Raw genomic sequence first — 22,140 nt, 5'->3', positions numbered from 1 at the left:
CCTTCAAACACTTAACGTTTACGGTCATATTTAACGAAAAATTATAAAAGGGGTGCAACTTGAAACGGGTTTGAAAGTAATAGGATGCAGTCTACAATTGTTCAAAATAGATATATAATTTTGAATTTTGACCAAAATAAAGGAGTGTATTATGTAATTCTCTCAAAAAAATGTAATTTTTATATTATACATATCTATATTAATAAATTAGTTTTAAAAGTTAACTTTTAAATATATTTAATTTTTTATCCGAGTAATCATTCCAAGTACTCCCGAATTAAACTGAATATTCTTGACTCGGCAAACTCATTAAGTCAAACTTAATTAAACTGAATTATGATTTTTAAAAAACAAATCCAAATAAAGTAAAAGGAAATATTTAATATTATATAAAAATATAAATTATGACAATTAAGAAAATAATTTATATAAATGTGTGTGTGTGTGTTTGCTTAAATAACAGAGTCACATAAATAATATAAGCCAACATTTTATTCACACAAAAGTGAAAGTTATAAAAAAATAATTTGATAAAAAGAGAGAATGTGGCTTATCAAATAAAAGATTCAAAGTGAACTAAAACACTATGTAGCACATATGATAACGACACGAAGTTTGTAAGTAGGAGTTGTGAGGTTCGATTCATATTGAATATAAGCTAACATTTTATTTACACAAAAGTGAAAGTTATAAAAAAATAATTTGATAAAAAAAGAGAATGTGGCTTATCAACTAAAAATTTCAAAGTGAACTAAAAAGCTATGTAGCACATATATTAGCGACACGAAGTTTGTAAGTAGGAGTTGTGAGGTTTGATTCCTATTGAATTCAAAATAGTACTGAATTTTAACAATAATTTTATAAGAATAGCATTTTTATAATTTTTTAATATAAAAGAACAAAATCATAATTTTACCGTCACTAAAATAGCTTTTTTTTACCCTTGTGTTTCCATGTAATAGATAGATAGATTGATAATAGGTTCGGCCAAATATTAGGTACATGTAAGACAATCTATAAATCTAAATAAAAAATATTATTATTCTATTATAAATATATAATATATTATATGTATTAATAACTTAATTTGGTTCTTTCCACTTTGTATTCGATTTAAAAGATTTCAAAATGAAATTGAAATCACATTAATTGCGGTTTTTATTATGTTTAATTATTAATTGATTCGGTTTCTTCCAATTTTTTACCGTTTTAATTTTCATATTTGATTTAATTTTGTTCATCCCTGCAACTCACGATGAAGTACTAATTAAGTGGCTCTGCCCCTCCCCGATACGCGAAGAAAAGTTTTTAATTACCTTCTTGTTCGAAATTAATTTTATCCTAATTTTCTAAATTCTTTAACCAAAATTTAATAAAAAATATTAATGTAAAATTTAAATATAATTGACCAAATACTATTATTGATCAGATATTATTATTATTATTTTGAAGAAACAAAGGTTTAACCTAACAAATATATACCCGCAAAGGTTTGCTAAGTTGATTAAAGAGGAGATAACTATCCTCTTGGTCACAGGTTCGAATCCCACGGGAGGAGAATTTATAATTATGCCTCCTGATTGATTCGCGTAGTTTGCAGGCTGTTGTATGAGCCCGTAAGGTTTACCCAGTGCATACCCGAAGGCTATCGGCCGCGGATTAGATACGATATATATATATATATATATATATTGTATGGAGTTCACTTTTAATTGGAGTCCTCGAAATCCATCTATATTCTACAAATAAAATATCTTGTAAAACGTGTTATCTTACAAAACATGTTTCACCAATATCAATACTTCAATAAAATCATGCAAATCTCATATATTTACAAATATAATATGTATGTTCTGAAACATGAATATTTATATTCTGCAAACTAAATGTAGAATAATATATTTTGCAACGTTCTACTGGTAAAATCTATTCAATCTGTAAGATTTTCAATAAAATTGTGATATTTGTAGAATATCATTCGAAAAATAATACATTTTGCAACCATTTAAGTTATATTTTACTTGCAGAACATATATGAACATATATGGTCTCCAAGAAAAATAGGGGACTCCATAGAATCTAACCATATATATATATTAATATACCAGTACAAAAATATTGACGAAAAACAAAAAAAAATGCAATTTTGACACCATTTCTTTAGATGTTTTGCACACTGCTAACAAAAATGTAATAATCATATTTTAATTTTTTCAAAATTTTGAAAAATATCCATTGTATTTGTATGATGCAATATTAGGCTCTTTTAACACATACACATACCAAATTATATACAACATCCTCCTAGATCAAACATCACTATTTATCACAAGTTTGGCAAGTTAAACCCAACTTTAACAAAAAGTCTTCATTCGTTCAACTGTTCAAAACAAACGTCTCCTACTATTACATCAATATCTAAATATAGAAACAAAATAAATTCAAAGTAATCCATCCCCACAAAATTATCCGAATAAATTAACGTTTACAAAAAAAATTATTAATTTTATTTCTTGGTGACCCACCTTAAATATCGATCGTGCAAAAAATTCGTGTCCACTAAGATCTAAAAACTCGCCACGTGGCGACATTGGGATCTACCTGGTAAGAAGTGTTGGGTTACTATGTGGCGAGGAACCGGTCTTTAGGCAGTTTATGTTACCGGCTATAGCCAGTCACCTTAACACCATCTTACCCATTTGACCGGTAAACTTATTTATTTATATATAACTGGGGTTTAAGCATTTTATTATTGTCTTGGGTGGTTTTCACAGGGTTTTTCTCTGCATTTCTAAATTATATTATAGATACAATTTGTGTGTGTATGTTTAAAAGGCTTGCTTCTCAAATAAATTTCGAATCTTTTTGAACATCAAGAAAAAGGGTGATCATGGGGTGACTTTTTAATGGTTTGTATGGATTTTTTGTGTGTTGCATTTGATTTTGGTGGTGAATTTTGCATAATTTAGTTGGGATTTTGATAAAGATCGAAACTTTGGAGGTTTGGTTGGTGAAAAGTTGGTGCTTTTCAGGTTAGATGGATTTGATTTATTGTTTTTTTGAAATTTTGCATAATTTATTGTGATTTTTATGGAATTGTGTTTGTGGGTATGAAGATTAAGTTAAAATTGCATGGTGGGTTTGATAAGGTTTTTGAATCTTGTTAGTTTTTCATTTTGTAGTGAATCTTTTAAATAATTAAAATTTTGATGAATTTTTTTTTATTTGATTTTTGGTGATTCTTGTAAATTTTGGTTTATATGGATTGGATCTGAGTGTTAGGGTGTAATTTGTAAATTTGGTCTTATTTTTTTTTTTTTGTAAGTTGTTAGATCCATGATTCTATCAGCATTTTATGGTTTTTTTGTGTGTGCATATCATCTAAAATTCTTGTTATTTTTATTTCTTGATTTGGTTGGTTTTTGGGTTTTTATATGATTTTTTTATGCATGCTAGTATGCTACACACACATAAATCATATAGTATTTATGTATGGAATGGAAGAGAATTGATTTGGTTTCAGTGTTGTGTGAAACACTTAGATGTTAGGTCTTGATTCTCTATGACAAGGGTTTTGCAAGGTTTTATTTGGCACTTACATATCTGTTTTTATTAGTTATTCCAGAAAAGGTTATGTTTTTACTTCTATTTCTTATATAAACATTATCATTTGTTGGTTAAGAGGTTTTTCTATGCCTGTGTGTAAAAGAAAATCTTGGTAATGTGTACTCTTCAATTATACTAATGTAAAACAATTGGATCCCGATTTTCGAGTGAATTATGGAAGTGATAGGTACATTTTTACAAACTGAGTTGAATGATAGGAAGATTTTGAATTCAGGTGAACACCGGATCTGATATGCTTGTTATGGTTGTTTAGGCACAGTCATATATATTTGGATCTTTTGAGGTTTTTGCCCTGTTTTAGTTCATTGTTATGTCTTCAGATGAATAAAATATAGTTTTATAATTGGAAAGTTGTAAGCTCCCATATTTGTTGTTTATGACAATTAGAGTATGGTGATGCAGTTGGGTTGGCCGTCACAAGGTTCCACCTTTTTTATACCTTTTTTTGGAAATTTCATAGGGGCTACGAATTTAGGATCACATAATTTATTGAAACAATACTTCAAGGTGGAACCTGTTTTTTAAACTGTTTATCACTTCTTTTTTCGAATTGATTTGCGTTTACTGCAATTGTACTACTGATAGCTACTATCCTGCAATTTTTTTAAACATTTTGGATGTAAAGAGAGTGTGCTTTCATGATCTCGTCCCATTTACTTGAGCATAGTAAGCATAATATTTTTTTTACTGGTTTCTGTTCCCCACTGAACTATTAAAGCTTGTAATGGTTTTCTTGTTCTGCATTAGTAAAAAGATTTAATTATTATGTTAGCAGAAGTGATTCTGGTTGTCTTATATGTACATGATACTTTTGATTACTATTGTATAATTTAGCTACTACTGGCCAGAAATAGAGCACTTTGTTTCGTAGCAGTGACTCATTTTTGCTTCTTTGTTGCAAACAGGATTGCATGCATTGTTCAACTGATGGGGAGGTTTTGAGGTTTATAAGGATTTAGGAATTTGTTATTACTTCTGTTAGGGTGAGGCTTTTTGATAATATTGTTCGATAAGTATGATATGAAAACTATAATATGTTGCACAAGAGGTTAAACCATGGACTTTATGGCTATGAGGTACCTCCAATTCCCCGAGCCGCGAGATCCGCTAGAGTAAGCGTCCCTAACTTTCCTGGATAGCTCATCCTTTTCCAGTTCCCCATTTTAGTCTTAAGCACTAGTTTTCAAACTAAAATTTTTTCTCTCTTTTTTCAGAGGAGGGTACCATATAGAAGGAAAGCTGATGATAATCAAATGTGTGCGTTCGACTTGTTGGCTACTGTTGCCGGAAAGTTGCTAGAAGAAGAAGATAATCCCGGTGCTATTGAGTTGTTAAGTGGAGTAGATAAAGGTGCAGGTGGCGATGATTCTGACAAGAAGGAAAAAGCGGCGAAAGATAATTCTGAGAAATTAATCCCTTATGTTGAAGAAAAATGTAGCAGGAATTTTTTCGTATCTGAGATTATTTCACAAGCACCTGCTGCGAAACATAATATTAAGGAAGTGTCAAATGCTCAGAATGATGATTGTTCAGCATTTGCATCTGTTATAACTACTACTTCCGATGGATCAGATGTTTTTGGTTCTGCTGCAAAGTTAGTTAATGATCAAAGCAAGAAGGAACGTCAAAACTTTTCCAAGGTTGATGCGGAGCACTATGGCAGTACTATCTCTTTTTCTAGATTAGAAGTTGAAAATAAGAATTGTATCAAAACTGAACCAGCAATGATTGGGAAAGAGCCCCGTAGTGCTAGGGCTGATACATGTTGTATAGACGATCTGATTGTGCAGGACGTAAAACCTCATGCACTAGGTAATGCTGCCAATAGTTTTAAATTACCAGTCAAGCCTTCTGTTCTGGATGAAGGCTCAAAGAAGGGTATATTCAGGGATCAAGGTTCTCGCGGTTCTTTCCCGGCCTGTAGGGATAATGTAAAGTTAGTTGTTAGAGATGGTGACGAAAACTCTTCTGGGTGCACTGCACCTAGAAAATTCAATAAGGCCTTCAAGCCACCAGCCCGAATGGGTGACAAAAGAATCAAAAGATTACTGGCATCCAGATATTGGAAAGCTCCTCCGAAAATGAGCAATGAAGATTGCATCAATATTGGTAAGTCATTGATTTTGTTTAAATCTTAATCCATCATTCATTTCATTTGTGATGGCATGGGTTATTTGACAGATCTTCTTTAATAATAATGATCCAGGATTAGAAACAAAATCAGTTTACCACAACAAGGCAAATGGTTATAAACGCCAAAGGTCTTTGAGGGACTATCCTATTAAAAAGAGAAGACTGTACAACTATAGCTTTGAAACAAATGCGTATGAAAGGGTTAGAAACAATGAAGCATCTTTTTCACCTGGGAAGATCTACAGTGAAAATGCTTCTGGTTCTGTTCCTACTCTGCATGAAGGTTTATTTCTATTTTTGATGGTCTCAACTCTTAAGACATTTACAAGCAACTCTTTTTTCTCCTCCTTTCCACATCTTTTAGACTGAAAAGATGAAAACTTTTTACAGCAAATGGAGTTTCAACTTTCGCAGCAAGTCAGCAGAAATGCTTTCAGCCACGTGATTCTCGTGGTTTGACAACCTTTACTCGAGTTTTCATCTGTACACTGATTTTGACTGGTGGATGACTTTCTACGCGATTCCAATGTAATTAAGTTTATTCTTTCTTTCAGTGAAGCTAAAGATCAAATCTTTTAGGGTTCCAGAGCTTTTTTTTGAGATTCCAGAGACTGCAACTGTTGGCTCTCTGAAGGCAAGTAAATATATTTGGCTTTATTTTCGGAAACTTCCATTAATTTAATTTATAGCAGTTTAGGTTTCAAAAAGTTGGTGCATCCAACTCTGTATGTTGGTGAGGAGGCATGTCACATTTGACTGCTCGGCAGTGCATAGTGGACATCAACTTGATAATACCACGTTTTATAATTGCAAAACCATGTTTGGGAAGTAGTCTATAATAGGTTTTTTTTGTTTCCAATTGTAGGTTTTAGGGTCGAATTCCTTGATTTTTAATCTGCCCGCTAATATTTAGTAAATCGATTTTATTTAGTTTTTTATGTATACACATTGCTGTTTTTTAGTCTATTATTATTTTCAACAGCAATTAGTGTGCTAAAGTGGTTAGATTATTCTGCAGAGAACAGTTTTGGAAGCAGTTACAGCTATACTTGGTGGTGGACTTCGCGTTGGTGTAATTTTTCAAGGAAAGAAAATTAGAGATGATAACAAAACCCTGGTGCAGACTGGAATTTATGATAATAACAAAAACGATGCCCTGGGTTTCACTTTGGAGCCTCTGTGTTCCCAAGTACCCCCAACTCAATGTCCTGAAGATCACTCGTTTATACCACCTCCGCAGTTAACTAGGTGAGATTGTTGTGACCTAGTTGACCTTTCATCTTTCTTGACATGTTAACTTATTTGTCATTGTATGTAATTGTCCAGAAGTGTGAACTATTTTGGCTGTTTTTCAATTTTCCTTTGTTTAATGTGTTGTACTTGTGTTGTGTTGCTATCTGCTTTGTAGTGTATTTTTGCTTGATATTAAAGAAGGTAGACTTTCATTATCTGAAATTTTGCTAAATATACCTAACACACCTTTGATTAGGTGCCCACATACTTCGGTTAATCAGGGGAATTCTGATGTTTCACCTGAGCTTCCTTCAACAAATATCAGTAACATAATTGAGAGTGATCATGATTCAGCACCTTCTCCTCCGGACATGTCAATAGACAAATGCCTGTCTGATTCAAAAGCCTTGGTTGCTGCTCCAGAAATGAATGTTGAGCCACTATCTGCAATTTCCATGCGAAAATCCAAAAGAATAGATGTTGGTCAGCGCAGAATCCGCAGGCCATTCTCTGTTTCGGAAGTGGAAGCATTGGTGCAAGCTGTTGAGAAGCTAGGAACTGGAAGGTATGGTGGTGACATCATTTATGCATGTTTGAATGTAAATTTTTAGTATAACTAGAAGTTCGACACAAATGGTACTGTTCTCTTTATTTTTTAGTTTCTCCACCCTATATAAGGGTTTAAGCAGAGCTTAGACTGATCAGATTTTGAATTTACCATCTGAATGATATTTCCTTTGCAAAGAAAAACGGGAGTGAGTAATAAATGTTTCCATGATGTACTTGTGTGCTCAGGGAAAGGTATCTGAACTAGTTTATAAGGAATGTAGCCTATAGACATCAGTTTTTATGCAACAAAATATCTTACAAATGATGTTGCTTAGTTTGGACTCTGGTTTATATTGAATTCGTGTACTTTAATTAAAATAACAATAATGATTTTGCTTATGATGCTAATATTTTGATTCAGATGGCGCGATGTTAAAATGCGAGCTTTTGACAATGCTAAACACAGAACATATGTGGATTTGAAGGTAAGGAATCAATTTTGTTTTCCAGCATATAATTGGCTCTTATTATTATCTGGTCTTCTATTCCTGAAGCTACCCTTGTCATTGCTTCTGCATCATTCGTTGGTACATAATACTTGTTGATTCTAAGGTTATTCCAACTATTCGTTGCCTCTACTCTAGGCAGACACTTGACTTAAAGAGTGGGTCTTACTGTTGTTTCTAAAAAGATGTCATTAACATACTTTTTGTTGCTTCTCTTGGGGTAAACTGTTTAGGTGTCATCATTGCTTTATTATTTTGGCTTAATTATAATTTAGCCCTTAAAGTACAACCTGATATACACATGAACCCTTGAACAAAAAAATGGTACATTTTGACCCCTTAACTATATGTTATGTACACTTCAACCTTTTGCTGATTTTTTCTCAATATTACCCTTAAAGATTGTATACTTCAGCCCCTAAATTATGAATTTTGTACACTTTAACCCTTTAATCATTTTTTATATACTTGTTTTGATTTTTGCAAAAAAATATTTAAAAAATATATAATATCTAATTTTTTAATAATAGTATTTATCATATTAATAGTTTATACAATCAAATAAGTTTTAATTTATATCGATTATAATTGCATATATGCTAGATATTAATAGTATGTTATAATTTTGCAAGTTTTTATTATAAGTAAAATTTATAATTCTAGTAAGATTCACCGAAAGTAAACTAAATATAATAATACATAGTTAATTAGTATCCTATACATTTATATATATTTTATATTATTTAATAAATAAAAAATGACAAGAAAATAATTGGCGAACAATGTTGCCCTTGAAGTATCTGATTGAGGACATAATAACCTTGAGGTTGAGGGCAGTATTGGAAGAAATTTTGACAAAAGGGTTAAAGTGAACAAATCTCATACTTCAAGGGTTAAAATATATGACTTTTTTCTTTAAGAGTTTATGTGTATAATGTGACATATTAAGGGTTAAGTTATAATTAAGCCTATTATTTTATAAACATATGTTGCTGGTAATTTCTTTAATAGTCTTGCACAAAGTATATGTCTATACAGATCTAAAATAACAAAACGTATATATGCTTGAAGCGAATTTCTTTTGGCGAATGAGTTCTCTGAGGAGCCTTAACTACTTTAATCATGGAAGAAAACAAAATGATATTAATTGCAAATTAAGTCTGTCAACTACCTTCTTTGGTTTGTATAGTGATTGGTTATGATGAGTTCACGGCCGGGCTTATGCAGGACAAGTGGAAAACGTTGGTACACACAGCAAGAATTTCTCCTCAGCAGAGAAGAGGGGAGCCTGTGCCTCAGGAACTCCTTGACAGGGTCCTAGCAGCTCATGCTTTTTGGTCACAGCAGCAAGCCAAGCAACAACTGAAGCAACACTCGGAGGCTTTCCTCCTCTTTTGACATCACTGGTGTAGTTAGCAAGCTGACCAATATTCTGATCGAGTTTATAATGGCCTAACTACTTTTATATAATTATTACAACTATTATGTAAAGATTAACGACATGGTATAGGTATATTTTGCGGCTCTCCTGGAAATTGTTTTTCGCTGGTGGAGACTTCGGTGCCTCATGACTGGCTATGATAGAATAAGAGGCGTTGCTAATGAATTCTTTTTGTTAATAAGGTGGCGGCGTTTTCCTTACTGCAGGTTTCTCTAAATCTGGATGTTTTTTCTGGGTAAATTCGAGAAACTGTAGGTTATTATTTTGTTGTACCTGTTGTCTTTAATGGCGATCTCTTGTTTGTCCTAGGATTTGAGATGTTTTTTTTCACTCCAATCCAAGATGATTGTTTTCTTGGATGTCACTGTAGTTCTGTTGCAGCAGATGTAATCAAAGTATACAATGTGAATGCAAAATTTTAATTTTTGGATTTGTTTCTGAACTTGCATTAGTATTGGTTAATGGTTTACATAGCTCTTTCTAATTTACATAGCCGCTTCTAATTTGCGGAGGGGGACAACATATGCCAGCTTAACCGCAACTTGGTTTAAAAGTAGTATCTGAATAGATCTAATTATTGTTGATAATGATTAATATAAAGTGGTTATGCTAAAGTAAATCACTCATTGATCCAGATATGAAACACAAAAATAATAAAGCACTCCAAGTGTCATCTTGAATTGACTGAAAAGAGGAAGCCAATCAATACTTGACTACGAAAGAAAGGCTTTTAAATAATTGCATTTTAATGATTAAAGTCAAAATAGAAAATACCGTAGTTATTTATGAAATTCGATGTCAATACTGGACAGGATTCATTGAACTGTTAAATGGTGTATAGTACAAGTCACCAACCTAACACCTTTGACCAACATTAAAAATGGGTGTTGTAAGATTCTATTTTACAACTGAATCCATGTCTCTGCATTTATTTTTTGCCATTTTGCAATATAAATTTACTTAAATTTTTGTTTATCAAGGTACTAACTACTAATGCAACAGGATCAAATGCTGATTAATTTGTACTTTAAGCTACTTTTTATTCAAAAATTTAATACAGATATTTGAAATTTTATGTACTTTTAGGGAAGAGTTATTTTCAAAGATGATTATTAATTTCTAGAGTAAAATTGAAGTGAAAAGATAAAACTGTATTCTGAAATATATAAATAACGCATAAATCAACAGTTTATACAAGAGTATTATCATTTTTTCAGTCCAGTTATGAAAATAATATTTCCCAGGGTTTTAATATTTTCCAAACTTGTACGGAGCAGCATTTATTATGTAAGTATCGTTTTTAGGGTTTTCTACTGTGTGGACACACGCTAAAAGTTATAAATTTTCACTTTTCAATGATAATTAATGATTGTCAGCTTACTTTTTACGTTCAGCAAAAATACATTAAAAATAACATTGTTACCTTATTAATGCTTAACTCTAGCTAACATTCTTTAGTCAATTCTTATTTCTCTTTTTTTGTCTTTCTTACATTTTTTTCTAGTTGCATTCATCTTTAAAATTGTTTTATTTTTTTCAATAACATGCTTTAATCAATTTTTTTGTTTTTATATTATCCTCACATTCTTTTCTAGTTGTATTTAATTTAAATATTACAATGAAAATATAATTACAGAAGCATTTTTACTTATTTTTTTTTCTAATTGTATACAACTAGAAAGACATGTTTGCTTAATTTTTTTTTATATTTTATACAATTCTTTCTATTTGTGTTTATTTTTAATATTGTTTATTTTCAATAAATCAATTTTTTTTCTCAATATAAAATTCTCACATTCTTTTTAATTGTATTCATCTTTAATATAAATAAAATGAGGAAAAATAGTCAATTTCATTTTACAAAGATAATTTGATTTTTTTAATTAAAGTAAATCATTGTTTTTTAATATTAATATACGGTGCCCGACCACACGATTCATGTGAGTTAGAAAACATTAATTATACTGGAAAAAAAAAATTAAACTGCAATTTTAATAAAAATGTACCTAAGAAGTCTTAGGTCATACATTAATGCAAACAATTCTAAACAAAAATTTAAGTACAAATAGTGTTTTTAAAATTTAAGATGATAAATAGGATTCAAACTTTCATCTGCAACTTTTTTGCTCTGTTTCTCAGGCCTTTCTAAATGGTTTTCTTCATCTTTCTCCTTCTTTGGACATGTAGTATAATTGTGACCTTGTTGCTTGCAATATCTGCATGATTTCACTTGCTTCATATTCACCTCCTTTCCTCCTTTTGCTCTTTTACTCTTTGGACGTCCTTTGGTCTTGGATTTAGGAGGGCATTGAACAGGACCCGCTAAATTATCAAAATCATTGCTTTCTCCATTAGTTTCACCAACCACATCAACTTCCTCTTGATCAAATAATACCTTACTATGCCAACGCAATGGAAAATATGAAGATGGAATGGTAAACACATCTTGATGAAGAAACACACTCAAAATGTGACGATAAATGATACCTCAAAACTCAAAATGTTTACAGGAACACACCAACATTTGTCCATTCCACCCAACTGCATGCTTCTGGGTACCACCTCCAGTATAATGTTGCACAATAAATCCACCAAAGTAATTAGACACAACATAGTGAGTAGCTCTTTCAAATTGTTCTTGAAATTTTTTGAAAGAAAATGGAGTCAAGATATTTTGTGCTTGCTCTTCAAGTGGAGATAACGTTCGCAATGAAGCTTCTCTGTATTTCTCCAACATTCTAGTTTGCAACTGATTTTGTCCCATATCTTCAATAGCCAAATAAACCTATAGAAAATATTAATATTACAAATAAAACTATATCATACTAATAATGTAGGAAATAAAAACCATTCATAATAAAATATAACTATATTTTTATAAAACAAAAAAAACAAATATACTCACTTGCTTTATGAATTGGCTTAAACATATGCGTTATCTTGTAAATTTCTTGATAAATGCATTGAAACTTTCAGATCTTCCTGTTGTGGTCATTCGAGCAAAAAAGTTTTCACGAAGATAAGTAGGTACCCATGAATGCCTTATATTGTATAAACCTCGCACATGTTTATTCTTCTCTAACTTATATTTCCCAATCACTTCAGGCCACCTATTTTCAAACTCATCATAAGTATCAACTCTATACAAAGTATAGAAATTTGAACACCATTCAAAATATTGTGTACGGAGAATTCCAGTGAACCAACTACTAAACTTTGATGTAATGTGCCATATACAAAAGGCATGTTTAGTTAAAGGCATTTCTTCTGCAATAGCTTGTGTCATCCAAGGATCTTGATCATCGATTTAGGAGACTTCTTCATTAGGGACACAAGTGTCTGCATATAATATATATACACAAATAAACAAGTAAATAACTTAAATTAAAGGACAACTATAAAAAATTTTAAAAATGTCTTTCAGCTTACCTTCATCAACCAAGAAAATGTACTTTTAGTCTCATTACGGAGAAGAGCACATCCAAATAATATAGTTCTACCATGATTGTCGATTCCAATGAAAATACCCAATGGCATGTCGTAAGCATTAATCTTGTAAGTTGTATCAAATACCACATCATCTCCAAATAATTGGTACCAAGTAAAACAGTGGGCATGTGACCAAAAAATATGTTCTACTTTTCTTTCATCATCAAGTGTAACAGAGTACTGAAAATTTTGATTCTCCTCTTTAGCTATCTTGCAATATTCAAAAAAGTCTAGCACGTCATTTTTTGCTTTCTCACTACGAATTTTACTAAAAAAATTATGAACATCTTTTGAAGTGAATGAAAGATGACCATGTCTAACATTATTTTCAAGCTCCATCACACGCATGATTTGTCTCACATTAAGTCCTCCATCTTTCAATAAAAGAATACGTTTTTCATCATCTTTTGTCATAAAACGATAAGATGGAAGAAAACGTACCTCTTCTTGTGAAAGTAACTCATGATTATGTTCAATAATAAACTCAGTGACATATAATTATTAACTAATCTTAGGTTAATGTTAAGACTTCGTTCATAAGATTCATAATCATTATAAGATATATAACCAAACAAATGAAAAATGTAATCAACATATAATCTTTTTTATCATTTTCTTTTTTCTTTTTTCTCTCGCCTCCATATTTTTGTATGATTTTAATATCTTTACTCCACACGGAACATTAGTTTGTATTTTATTTTTGAATGTAAATTTATCACGTAGTTTAAATTTTAATTTATTAATATTCCGAATTTATTTTTTGTAAATTATTAATTATTTTAAAATAAGTGGTTGAACCGAAATAACCGCAAATTCGCAACCGCAATTGACGCGCTTAACCGAAACCGCAAATGTGGTTGCAGATGACAATTTTCTAAAACCGCTATTCGCGGTTTGGTTCGATTTTTACCCCAAAACTGATCTGATCCGAACCGCGTACACCCCTAACATGCAGGTATATAAAGCAGTGTTTCAAAAATTGCCAGGCGTGCCAGGGCGATAAGGGTACCTTCGAGAGATTAATCAGTAAGTCGGAGATTAATCAGATCGATTAATCGGAACATTAATCGAAAAAATATAAATATTATTTTAATTTTTATAATTATATAATGATTAATATGTCATATATTTGTTTGAAAAAAGAAATTAGAATGGTATTAAACAATATCTACACATTTGACATGCGTTATATACTAATTACTGAGTTTACAATATTAACTATATTTTAATTCACACTTTTAAATTAATTATAATATGTTATTTTTATATTTTAAGTGAAAAAATAAATATATTAGATTACTTGTTACTTTTTAACAATACTTTATATTAGAAATTGACATGATATTGTGTGAAATTATGAAATTAATGAATTAAATTTATAAAAACGTAAGAAAAATATTTTTTTTAATTATTTTCCGCCTAAACCGCCTATGACCGGCTTTTGACCGCCTAGCCCGCCTAATCCCGATTTTGACCCGATTTTTTGAAAAAACGCCTAAATCACCGTCTAGATCTGAGTCAGGGCATTTTACCACCTAAAGCAGACACATTTCATTTTTGTTGTCTTTGTATCCTAATGGTAGTCAAAAGGAAAAAATTGGGTTTTAAACTCTAGAAAATATGTAAATCTTAAGCTATACTTTTATGTTTTTAAGAAAAAAACCCAAAAAAGCACAAATTTTACATCAACCGTTCAATATAGCATTTCAAGAAATATATGCCCTTCACCGGCACATTAGTAGCCGTCAATATAATTGCGTTAGATGTTAATACCAATGTAGGATATCTACACAATTATTTATTATTACTCATACACACACGTATATAAATACATACTAAAATTAAAATAGAAACTTAAAACTAATATAAGTCATTAAATCTACCTAATCTAATGGTCCCCCTAAATCACATCACCCAATTACCATGTACCCTCCCACACCCAATTTCAGTTTTTCTCCTCCGTTTTTAATTTGATATTTCCCGTCAAACCGTAATTTTTTTTAAAAATCCGATTTCATTGTATTTTTCTACATCTCTCAACGATTGATTTGCATACCATATGTGTTATATTTTGAATTAATTTTTTTAAAAAAATTATTTGATTTCTAGTTTCTATTCTAAATTGATTTTTATTGAAGTAGTCCCTATACATACATGATATAATATTATTATCAAATCAAAAAATTCCTTGAAAGAATGACACCAAGGTGACAATAAAGCGGCAACAAGAAATTACATCGGAGTCCAAGTTCGTAGTATGATTTATATTAGATTTGAAGAAAACGTCAGTAGAGATTATATTTATGTTTTGACTATCAGTGAACAAATATCTTAATTGCATTTTTTTGCACGCATTTATAAAAGATGTTGCAATGGTTTAAATGAAAGTTCTTATTGCATTTCGAAGAAATGCATGTGGTGGCAGCGTTTATCCAATAACGCAAGTATTTGTCCAGCCATATGGCGTGGCCCATTTCAAGATCAGCACTATTTTGGACCTCCTTTATTAAAAATTATGCTATTTTGAACCAAAACCCTATATATTTTGTTAAAAGAGAATTACCAATCAATCACAGTAAAGACAAAGAAAAAATTACATTGAGATTAGGTGTTCTTACCTAAAGAGAATGTAATAGTTTAATAGATAAGATGTACTGAATTACAAGTTAACCCTATGTTTCTAACTAATTTTCTAACAAACTCATTCCTGACATGGCACCACTAGACAACTTGGGCTCCGTTTGATTTCTAGCCAAGTTGAACGAAAATTTGTAAAATTAGCCCAGCAGAACATAATCTTGCAAAAGTAGGCCAAGTGGCACTTGAAGTGGCGTAGTCTATTTTTTTTCTTCCCTTTTTGTGCTTTCATGTTGGTCGAATGGTCTATTAATAACATTCCAACAAGGTTTTTGAGAGTATTAGAAAGTATGACATAATTTTATAATTTTAATTTTTTTTGCTTAATGTTGTACTAAAAGTACACTAATTTGATTGATAAAAAAAATTAGGGAAAAAATATTAAAGAAGCTATATTTATATGTAACCGAACATACTTCCTTAGAAGGAAATGGGAACTATTATAAGAAAGAGTGATTTTTATATTTTTTGTAAATACAGTTATTTACTCCCAAATTAAAAAATATAACTTTATATAGTAATATTTGTACCTTATTTTGATAAAAAAAATTGGAACTAAGAAAAAAAATTGAATAAAAGGTTTTTAACCACCCGAAAATGGTATGAAAGCATAAGGAAAATATTTGGATGAAGTGGGTAATTTATAATATAATTGAAAAAATATAAATATATGAATTTGCTACAAATTGGTTGATGAGACATACATATGTAATTCAAACGATTGTGTTTCCGAAAGACATTTTCATGGATGTATAAGTATTATCACAATTAATACACGGTAGTTTAAGAAGACTTGCTGAACATAAATAATCAAATAACCATGCTATGACAATAATGACATAAATGCTGAACATGACAAGAATATGACATGTTCAATCATATAGTAATGTAGGTCATTTATTGCATATCTTTATTTCATGTCAACTGCATTTTCCACCATTTTCTTGCAGGTTATCCACTTGATCTTATCTTCAAAATTTTCGCATGGTTACAACTATTCACCCCACAAAGTTTCCTATATAATATATTAATCCATATGTTACAACGACTCATAACATTACTACAATGTCATATCACATAAATCGCAACCGCTTGCTAATAGAAAGAGATGATGATTATGTTGGTCTTAGGGTTAGTGATCCAAGGGAGTACTTCGCCGGTGTACGTCACGAATGGGTTTATCGACGCGAAGAATCCGACCGGCTGAGAGATGACCTAATTGCTATGGTGTAAAGGTTTCGGTTCGTCAATCCCTTACAATATATTCTGAAGCTGGGGAAAGTCCTACTTGGTCACAATTTAGGAGAAAAGTGATTAAAGTTGTGGCACGTATAAGGAAGGAAAATATTCGAATGTTGTTGCGTAGGAGTCGTCACTATATGTTTCAACTTGCGCAAGATTCACTACGCGCTATTGGAAGAGAGCTTACAGAAGCTCAGCAGCACAACCTATTACAAAATTAGAACTTCCTTTCCGACGATTATATGTCTGATGATTCCCTTTGAATTATGTGTTCTTCTTTTTCGTACCTTACTATATTTCTGTACTTATTTTTTTTATTAATGCAAACTTAATTTCAAACAAAAATGCCATCGCATAAAACCCAAAAAATATTAATTTTGGTAATAATTGTGGTGAATTTGGGGCAATTTTAAATTGCTTGTTCAATTTTCATTTACGAGCTACAGTGACTACACAATAACTTGCAAATTTTGTCACAACTGTGAAGCTACAATACACACACTGAGTAGTAATTTCAATTTAATTGAAGAAGGAAGCATGTGACCTTTGCTGACTATTCATGGCAGCATAAAGCAAATTGCTTCTGCATTTTTGAAATAGTTAATCCAAAATAATGTACCAAAAAAATCTGTGATACAGTATGGCAAAAGATTCCGACTTGCATGTGACTTATCGTTTACTTCAACTGCTAAAAGTAACCACTACGAAATCACTACTACATATTTCCACTGATATCTTGTCAACAACAGGGGCAATTTCATATTGGTTGTTCAAATTTCATTCACGGGCTACAATGACTATACAATTACAATAATTTCTTGAAAACTTCAATATACGCAGTGAGTAGTCATCTCAAATTAATACAATCAGAATGCATGTGATTTCTGCTTTATTTCAGATCACATGTTGAAAATTGAATCAAAAGGGATAAGATGTCAATCAAAAGTGATGACCACAAAATCTGCTGGGATAAGATATGAATCCAAAGGGATAAGGCTTCTTTACATTTTTCCCTATAAATAGCAGTTTCCATTTTTCTTTTCTAGCATAAGTTTATAATCTCATTCATATTTATCTTAGCAATTGTTGTGATGGAGAGGCAAGAAATGTGTTTCTGTGGGGTGGAACCTGAGATATCTAATATGTGGACCGGTGAAGTTGCCGGTAGGCGTTGGGAGCGGTGTGCTAGCCGGAAGTGTGCTTACTTTGTTTGACTCGATGAGCCTCTTACAGGCCGTGCTTTGGAAGCTGTTCACCAGCTTTACAAGGAGATGGACAGGAAACACTATGACATGAAAATGGAATTGTGGGCATATTATCAGGAGAAGTTGGCTGCGATTCGTGCTCAGGTGATTGAGAAGGTCCGGGAAGTGGAAACCACCATCAACGATGCTCAAATTTAATAAATCCGAAGCTCGGTTATTCACCATTTGTTTTCAATGTAGAAGTTGCATTTTTCAAGTAGTGTTGCTTTCAAATTGTACTTTCAAGCTTCTGTTTTCAAGTTAAAACTTGTATTTGAGATAATACTATAATTCCTATATAGTAATCTCAACTTAACTATTTTACATTCCCTTCTTTCTATTCTGAACTTATTGTTAGGTCACACAACACTGTAGAAGGGGGTTGAATAGAGTGTTATTACAATCAAATCGATCTTGAACACAAGTAACAGTAAACAGATATATTCAATATAATAAATTCTGTTACAATGGAACTGTTCTCTCGTAGTGATGAACAAATATCACTAAGAGCTACTAGGTTATAATGAATAATGTATCTCGATAATGATAACACCTATAGTGTAAACCTATGTCTGTGTTTATATACTACACAGTTATAAGATAACTTCTAATTGATATGGAATATAATTCTGTCTCCTAAAATATATCAATCAGATATCTTATACAAGTCTTCCAGTCTTCTAATTCTTTCCATGCATATCTTCTTTTGTTTTAGTCTCGATCTTCTACTGTAAATCAGTTTCCTTCCTTAACTGTAAGTCCTCCCGTACTTAAGTTCTGATATGACCTTAAGTTCTGATATAAAGTTCTGACTTCTAGTAAGTACTGATTCTAGTAAGTCCTGATATTTTCTGTTTGTTAAGATCTGAAAACTAAACACGAAACATATTAGACATGACATCTCAAATATATCTAACAATCTCCCCCAACTTGTAAATTATGCAAAATATACAAGTTAATAGATTTGATGATGTCCAAAACATTTAAGTTCAAATGCATAAAAAATTTAACTGTATAACTAACTACAACTTACAGTCCTTGTAGTTTTTACCAATCTCACTGAGTCAATCTGAATCCATAATGATTCTTAACAAAGTGTGATATCAGCTTTTCTTCTTTAATCCTGAGGACCTGAGAGAGTGTAGTCTTGACTTGCTTCATCTCTTCATTCTGACTCCCAATCTGATAGATTGCAATCCTTAAAGCAGAGATATGGTTTCTTTCTAAACCATTGCCCAGTCTTATTACCCTAGGATGAGAAGAGTCTTCATTGTAGCATAGACATTTCTCTTTCAGTATTACCTCAAGCTTAGCAGAATCCTTCTTCATAGGAATTTCACTTTCATCATCTTCAACAATACATGGAATGAATTCTGTAAATCTTGAACCAGAAATTCTTGCTTTATCTCTGATGGTCTTCAGTATGAAGTTTGACCATCTCCTGGTAATATTAGACTTTACCTCTAAAAGGTAATGAAAGAATTGAAGTTCTTTCAGAGTTTTGTTCAGTACATCTAATTATGACATCTGATATGTCCTTCCATCTTCAAGAAATATAATCAGATTTTCTTTGATGTTATGCTTATCATGAGCATCCAGTACCACTTAAACAGAGATAACGTTGTTAAGGTGTTTCTGAGTAACATCTTCAAGAGGTTTGTCAGTTAGTAAAAATGGATCTCTTGTAGCAACTTCAAGTCCTGTTTTGATTTTAGCTTCATCAGAACCTAGTCCAGCCCTATCTCTTGGTTCTCTAGCATTTAACCCAATAGACATGAAATCAGACAACAATTGGCTTTTCTTTGGATCTGATGGTTTGACATTTTTCCACATAAGTTTCTTTTTATCAGCTACTTCCATTTTGTCTAAATCAACTTGAGCACTGTCAGAAGTTGACTTCTTGACTTTATCAGAACTTGCTAATTTTGCTTTTACTTGTTGTTCTTGACTCTGAACAAGTTGAGCTTTGTCAGAGGTTATCTTTGATTCTTCAGAAATCTTCTTTCTTTTCAGAGTTTGAACATCTTCTTCAGTCAGAGTATCATCATCATGAATTGTAGTTTGATAGACAGGATCTATCACAACTGAAGGTATTTTCCTCTTTTGAAACTTTGTAGGTTCATCAACCTTTTCCTTTCCATTCCATTTAAGATTAATCTCAGATTATGATATTGTTTTGAGCTTTGATGCCTCAGAAATTGTTTTCTCTTTGATCACAATGCTTTCTCCTTAGGCCTTGGAGGTTTCTTTGCAACATAAGCTTTTGACTTTAGATTCGTCTTTTCAGCTTTAAATCTAGCTTCTTCCTCCTTAATATTATCTAAATTCATTCCTGGATTATGTTTCAAAAACAATCTTCTAGCAATTTCTTCATCAAGTGTCTGAATCTTGGGATCCTTGTAGTAGACAGTAGTCTTCTTTCCCTTGAGCTTCAGGGTTTGCATTAACTTTTGAGAATCTTGACTTCCACCTTGTATCAGAATATCAGGCTTTGTCAGATTTTGCTCATCAGAACTTGATCTCAGATTTTGAATATCAGTACTTGCTATCATATTTTTAGTTTGAGCAGCTTCAGAACTTGTCTTCTTTTGAGTAAAAGATTTGCTTGCATCAGAGTTTAGTTTCACTTTGGTGCTTTGTTTACTCTGAGCATGACCTCTACCCTGACTAGGGTTTCCCTGGTCATCAGTTTCATCATCTGTCTTCTTCAGTATTTGATCATCTGAGCATTTGGACTTAACTATCTTCTCCCCCTTTGGCAGCATCAGATAGTAGGAGTGAGAGAAGAAGTTATATTAAAGTTTGAATTTCATTCAATTGAGCATGTTGAGAAGCTTGATTTTCCAGAACCTCAGTAATTTGGGCATGTTGTTTCTCTTGAGTTTTCTCAATTGCTTCTACTTTCTCAGAAATAGGTCTGATAAACCTCTTTTTATCAAGCTTGGCTTCCATATCTAGCTTTTCAGCCTTTTCTAGAAGTTGGTCAACCTTTTCTTGAGTTGAATGGTGTAGACCTTGAAGATTCTTGGTAGAGAGAACAGTGATCTTGAGCTGTGTCTTGAAATCAGAATTTGACAATAACTCATCAGCTTTTGACACATGCTCTATCAGAATGTTAGAGCTTGGAATGAAATCAGAATCATTCCACTTCTTGGTCCACTCAACTCCCCTGCGAGTATCCTCCCAAGGTATAGGTGCATCATGCTCAATAAAATTCTTTACCGGTGCTTCCTTTCCCAGAATGGGAACTGGAGTCTCAACAGAAACACTGTCTTCGGAACTTGAAGAAGATTCATTATGTTCTGACAGAACAACAGTATGTGAGGCAACTGGAGATTCAGGAATAACCTCATCTACTGTAGGAATTTCAGCATGCTTTGGAGAAACAGGTGGAGTTGGTATCTCAGCATTTAAGATTGGAGATTGAACTGGAGATTGCTGAGCTTCTATAGGAGCTTCCAAATAAAGAACAGTTGGAATGTGCAACCTAGTGATATCAATTTTTGGACTTAATCCTGAATCTTTAACTGTAATATCTTCATGAAGAGGAGAGACTGAAGGTGTAACCACTGTATCAGGAACAGTGTCTTGGTCTTTAGCTGGAGGCGGCAGAGATTCAATTATAATTGGCTCTTTTGAGATCAGAGATTCCTGATCTCCTTCTTCAGCTTCAGTTGTATCTTCAGATGGAGATTTAACATTATACCTCTTTGCCCTCATTTTCTTCAATCTCCTTGCCAATGAAGGAATTGCTGTTGTAGCATCAAAACTTACATATTTCCTCTTCAAAGTATCAGAACTTTGAGCTGCAGTTTCTTTCTGAGAAGTAACATTCTCAGCTTCAGCTATCACAGGTTCTGAAGCATGAACCTGTTCTTCCTTTTCACTGTCAGATTCATCCATGAGAATCATTTTCCTTCTCTTTTGAGGAGGTTGAGGAACAAACTTTGTCCTCTTTGGCCTGGAAGATGAAGATCTGATGGTATGTGCTGATGATTCAAGTTTAGATGATTGTGTTGATGGTTTGAAAGATGTCCTG

General features: G+C 32.0%; 2 protein-coding genes across 3 annotated transcripts; one reads left to right on the top strand and one right to left on the bottom strand.

Annotated features, from left to right (window-relative positions):
- The first annotated feature begins 2,749 nt into the window (after positions 1 to 2,749).
- On the top strand, positions 2,750 to 9,919 carry LOC141697258 (telomere repeat-binding protein 5). 2 transcript variants are annotated; one of them, XM_074501544.1, is made up of 10 exons: positions 2,750 to 3,032; positions 4,533 to 4,739; positions 4,842 to 5,736; positions 5,834 to 6,043; positions 6,151 to 6,213; positions 6,315 to 6,394; positions 6,779 to 7,008; positions 7,250 to 7,558; positions 7,964 to 8,027; positions 9,276 to 9,919. In XM_074501544.1, exons 2-10 carry the CDS (start codon positions 4,662 to 4,664, stop codon positions 9,444 to 9,446), a joined length of 2,100 nt encoding a protein of 699 aa, XP_074357645.1. In that variant the 5' UTR covers positions 2,750 to 3,032; positions 4,533 to 4,661; the 3' UTR covers positions 9,447 to 9,919. The 2 variants fall into 2 exon arrangements, with proteins under 2 accessions (XP_074357645.1, XP_074357646.1); XM_074501545.1 differs by lacking the exon at positions 2,750 to 3,032 and adding an exon at positions 3,104 to 3,841.
- A 1,644-nt stretch (positions 9,920 to 11,563) lies between these two features.
- Positions 11,564 to 13,392, bottom strand: LOC141696032 (uncharacterized). The gene is made up of 3 exons (XM_074500225.1): positions 12,919 to 13,392; positions 12,008 to 12,274; positions 11,564 to 11,884 (listed from the first exon to the last, which is right to left on the bottom strand). Exons 1-3 carry the CDS (start codon positions 13,390 to 13,392, stop codon positions 11,564 to 11,566), a joined length of 1,062 nt encoding a protein of 353 aa, XP_074356326.1.
- Between the last annotated feature and the right edge of the window lie 8,748 nt (positions 13,393 to 22,140).

The sequence above is a fragment of the Apium graveolens genome, chromosome 11, assembly GCF_009905375.1.
Source record: "Apium graveolens cultivar Ventura chromosome 11, ASM990537v1, whole genome shotgun sequence".
In the NCBI taxonomy this organism is placed as follows: Eukaryota; Viridiplantae; Streptophyta; class Magnoliopsida; order Apiales; family Apiaceae; genus Apium; species Apium graveolens.
The sequence above is the reverse complement of the archived record's forward strand: the minus strand, read 5'-3'. Positions and strand labels throughout refer to the sequence as shown.

Excerpts from the sequence above, each read along its gene's own strand:
- LOC141697258 (XM_074501544.1), top strand. The coding sequence starts at position 4,662 with ATGTTGCACAAGAGGTTAAACCATGGACTTTATGGCTATGAGGTACCT. Across the intron at positions 6,214-6,314 it reads TCAGCCACGTGATTCTCGTG|TGAAGCTAAAGATCAAATCT; the intron begins GTTTGACAACCT and ends TCTTTCTTTCAG. Across the intron at positions 8,028-9,275 it reads GAACATATGTGGATTTGAAG|GACAAGTGGAAAACGTTGGT; the intron begins GTAAGGAATCAA and ends GGGCTTATGCAG.
- LOC141696032 (XM_074500225.1), bottom strand. The coding sequence starts at position 13,392 with ATGACAAAAGATGATGAAAAACGTATTCTTTTATTGAAAGATGGAGGA. Across the intron at positions 12,275-12,918 it reads CATTTTCTTGGTTGATGAAG|GTTTATTTGGCTATTGAAGA; the intron begins GTAAGCTGAAAG and ends TATTTTCTATAG. Across the intron at positions 11,885-12,007 it reads GGTGGAATGGACAAATGTTG|GTATTATTTGATCAAGAGGA; the intron begins GTGTGTTCCTGT and ends TGGCATAGTAAG.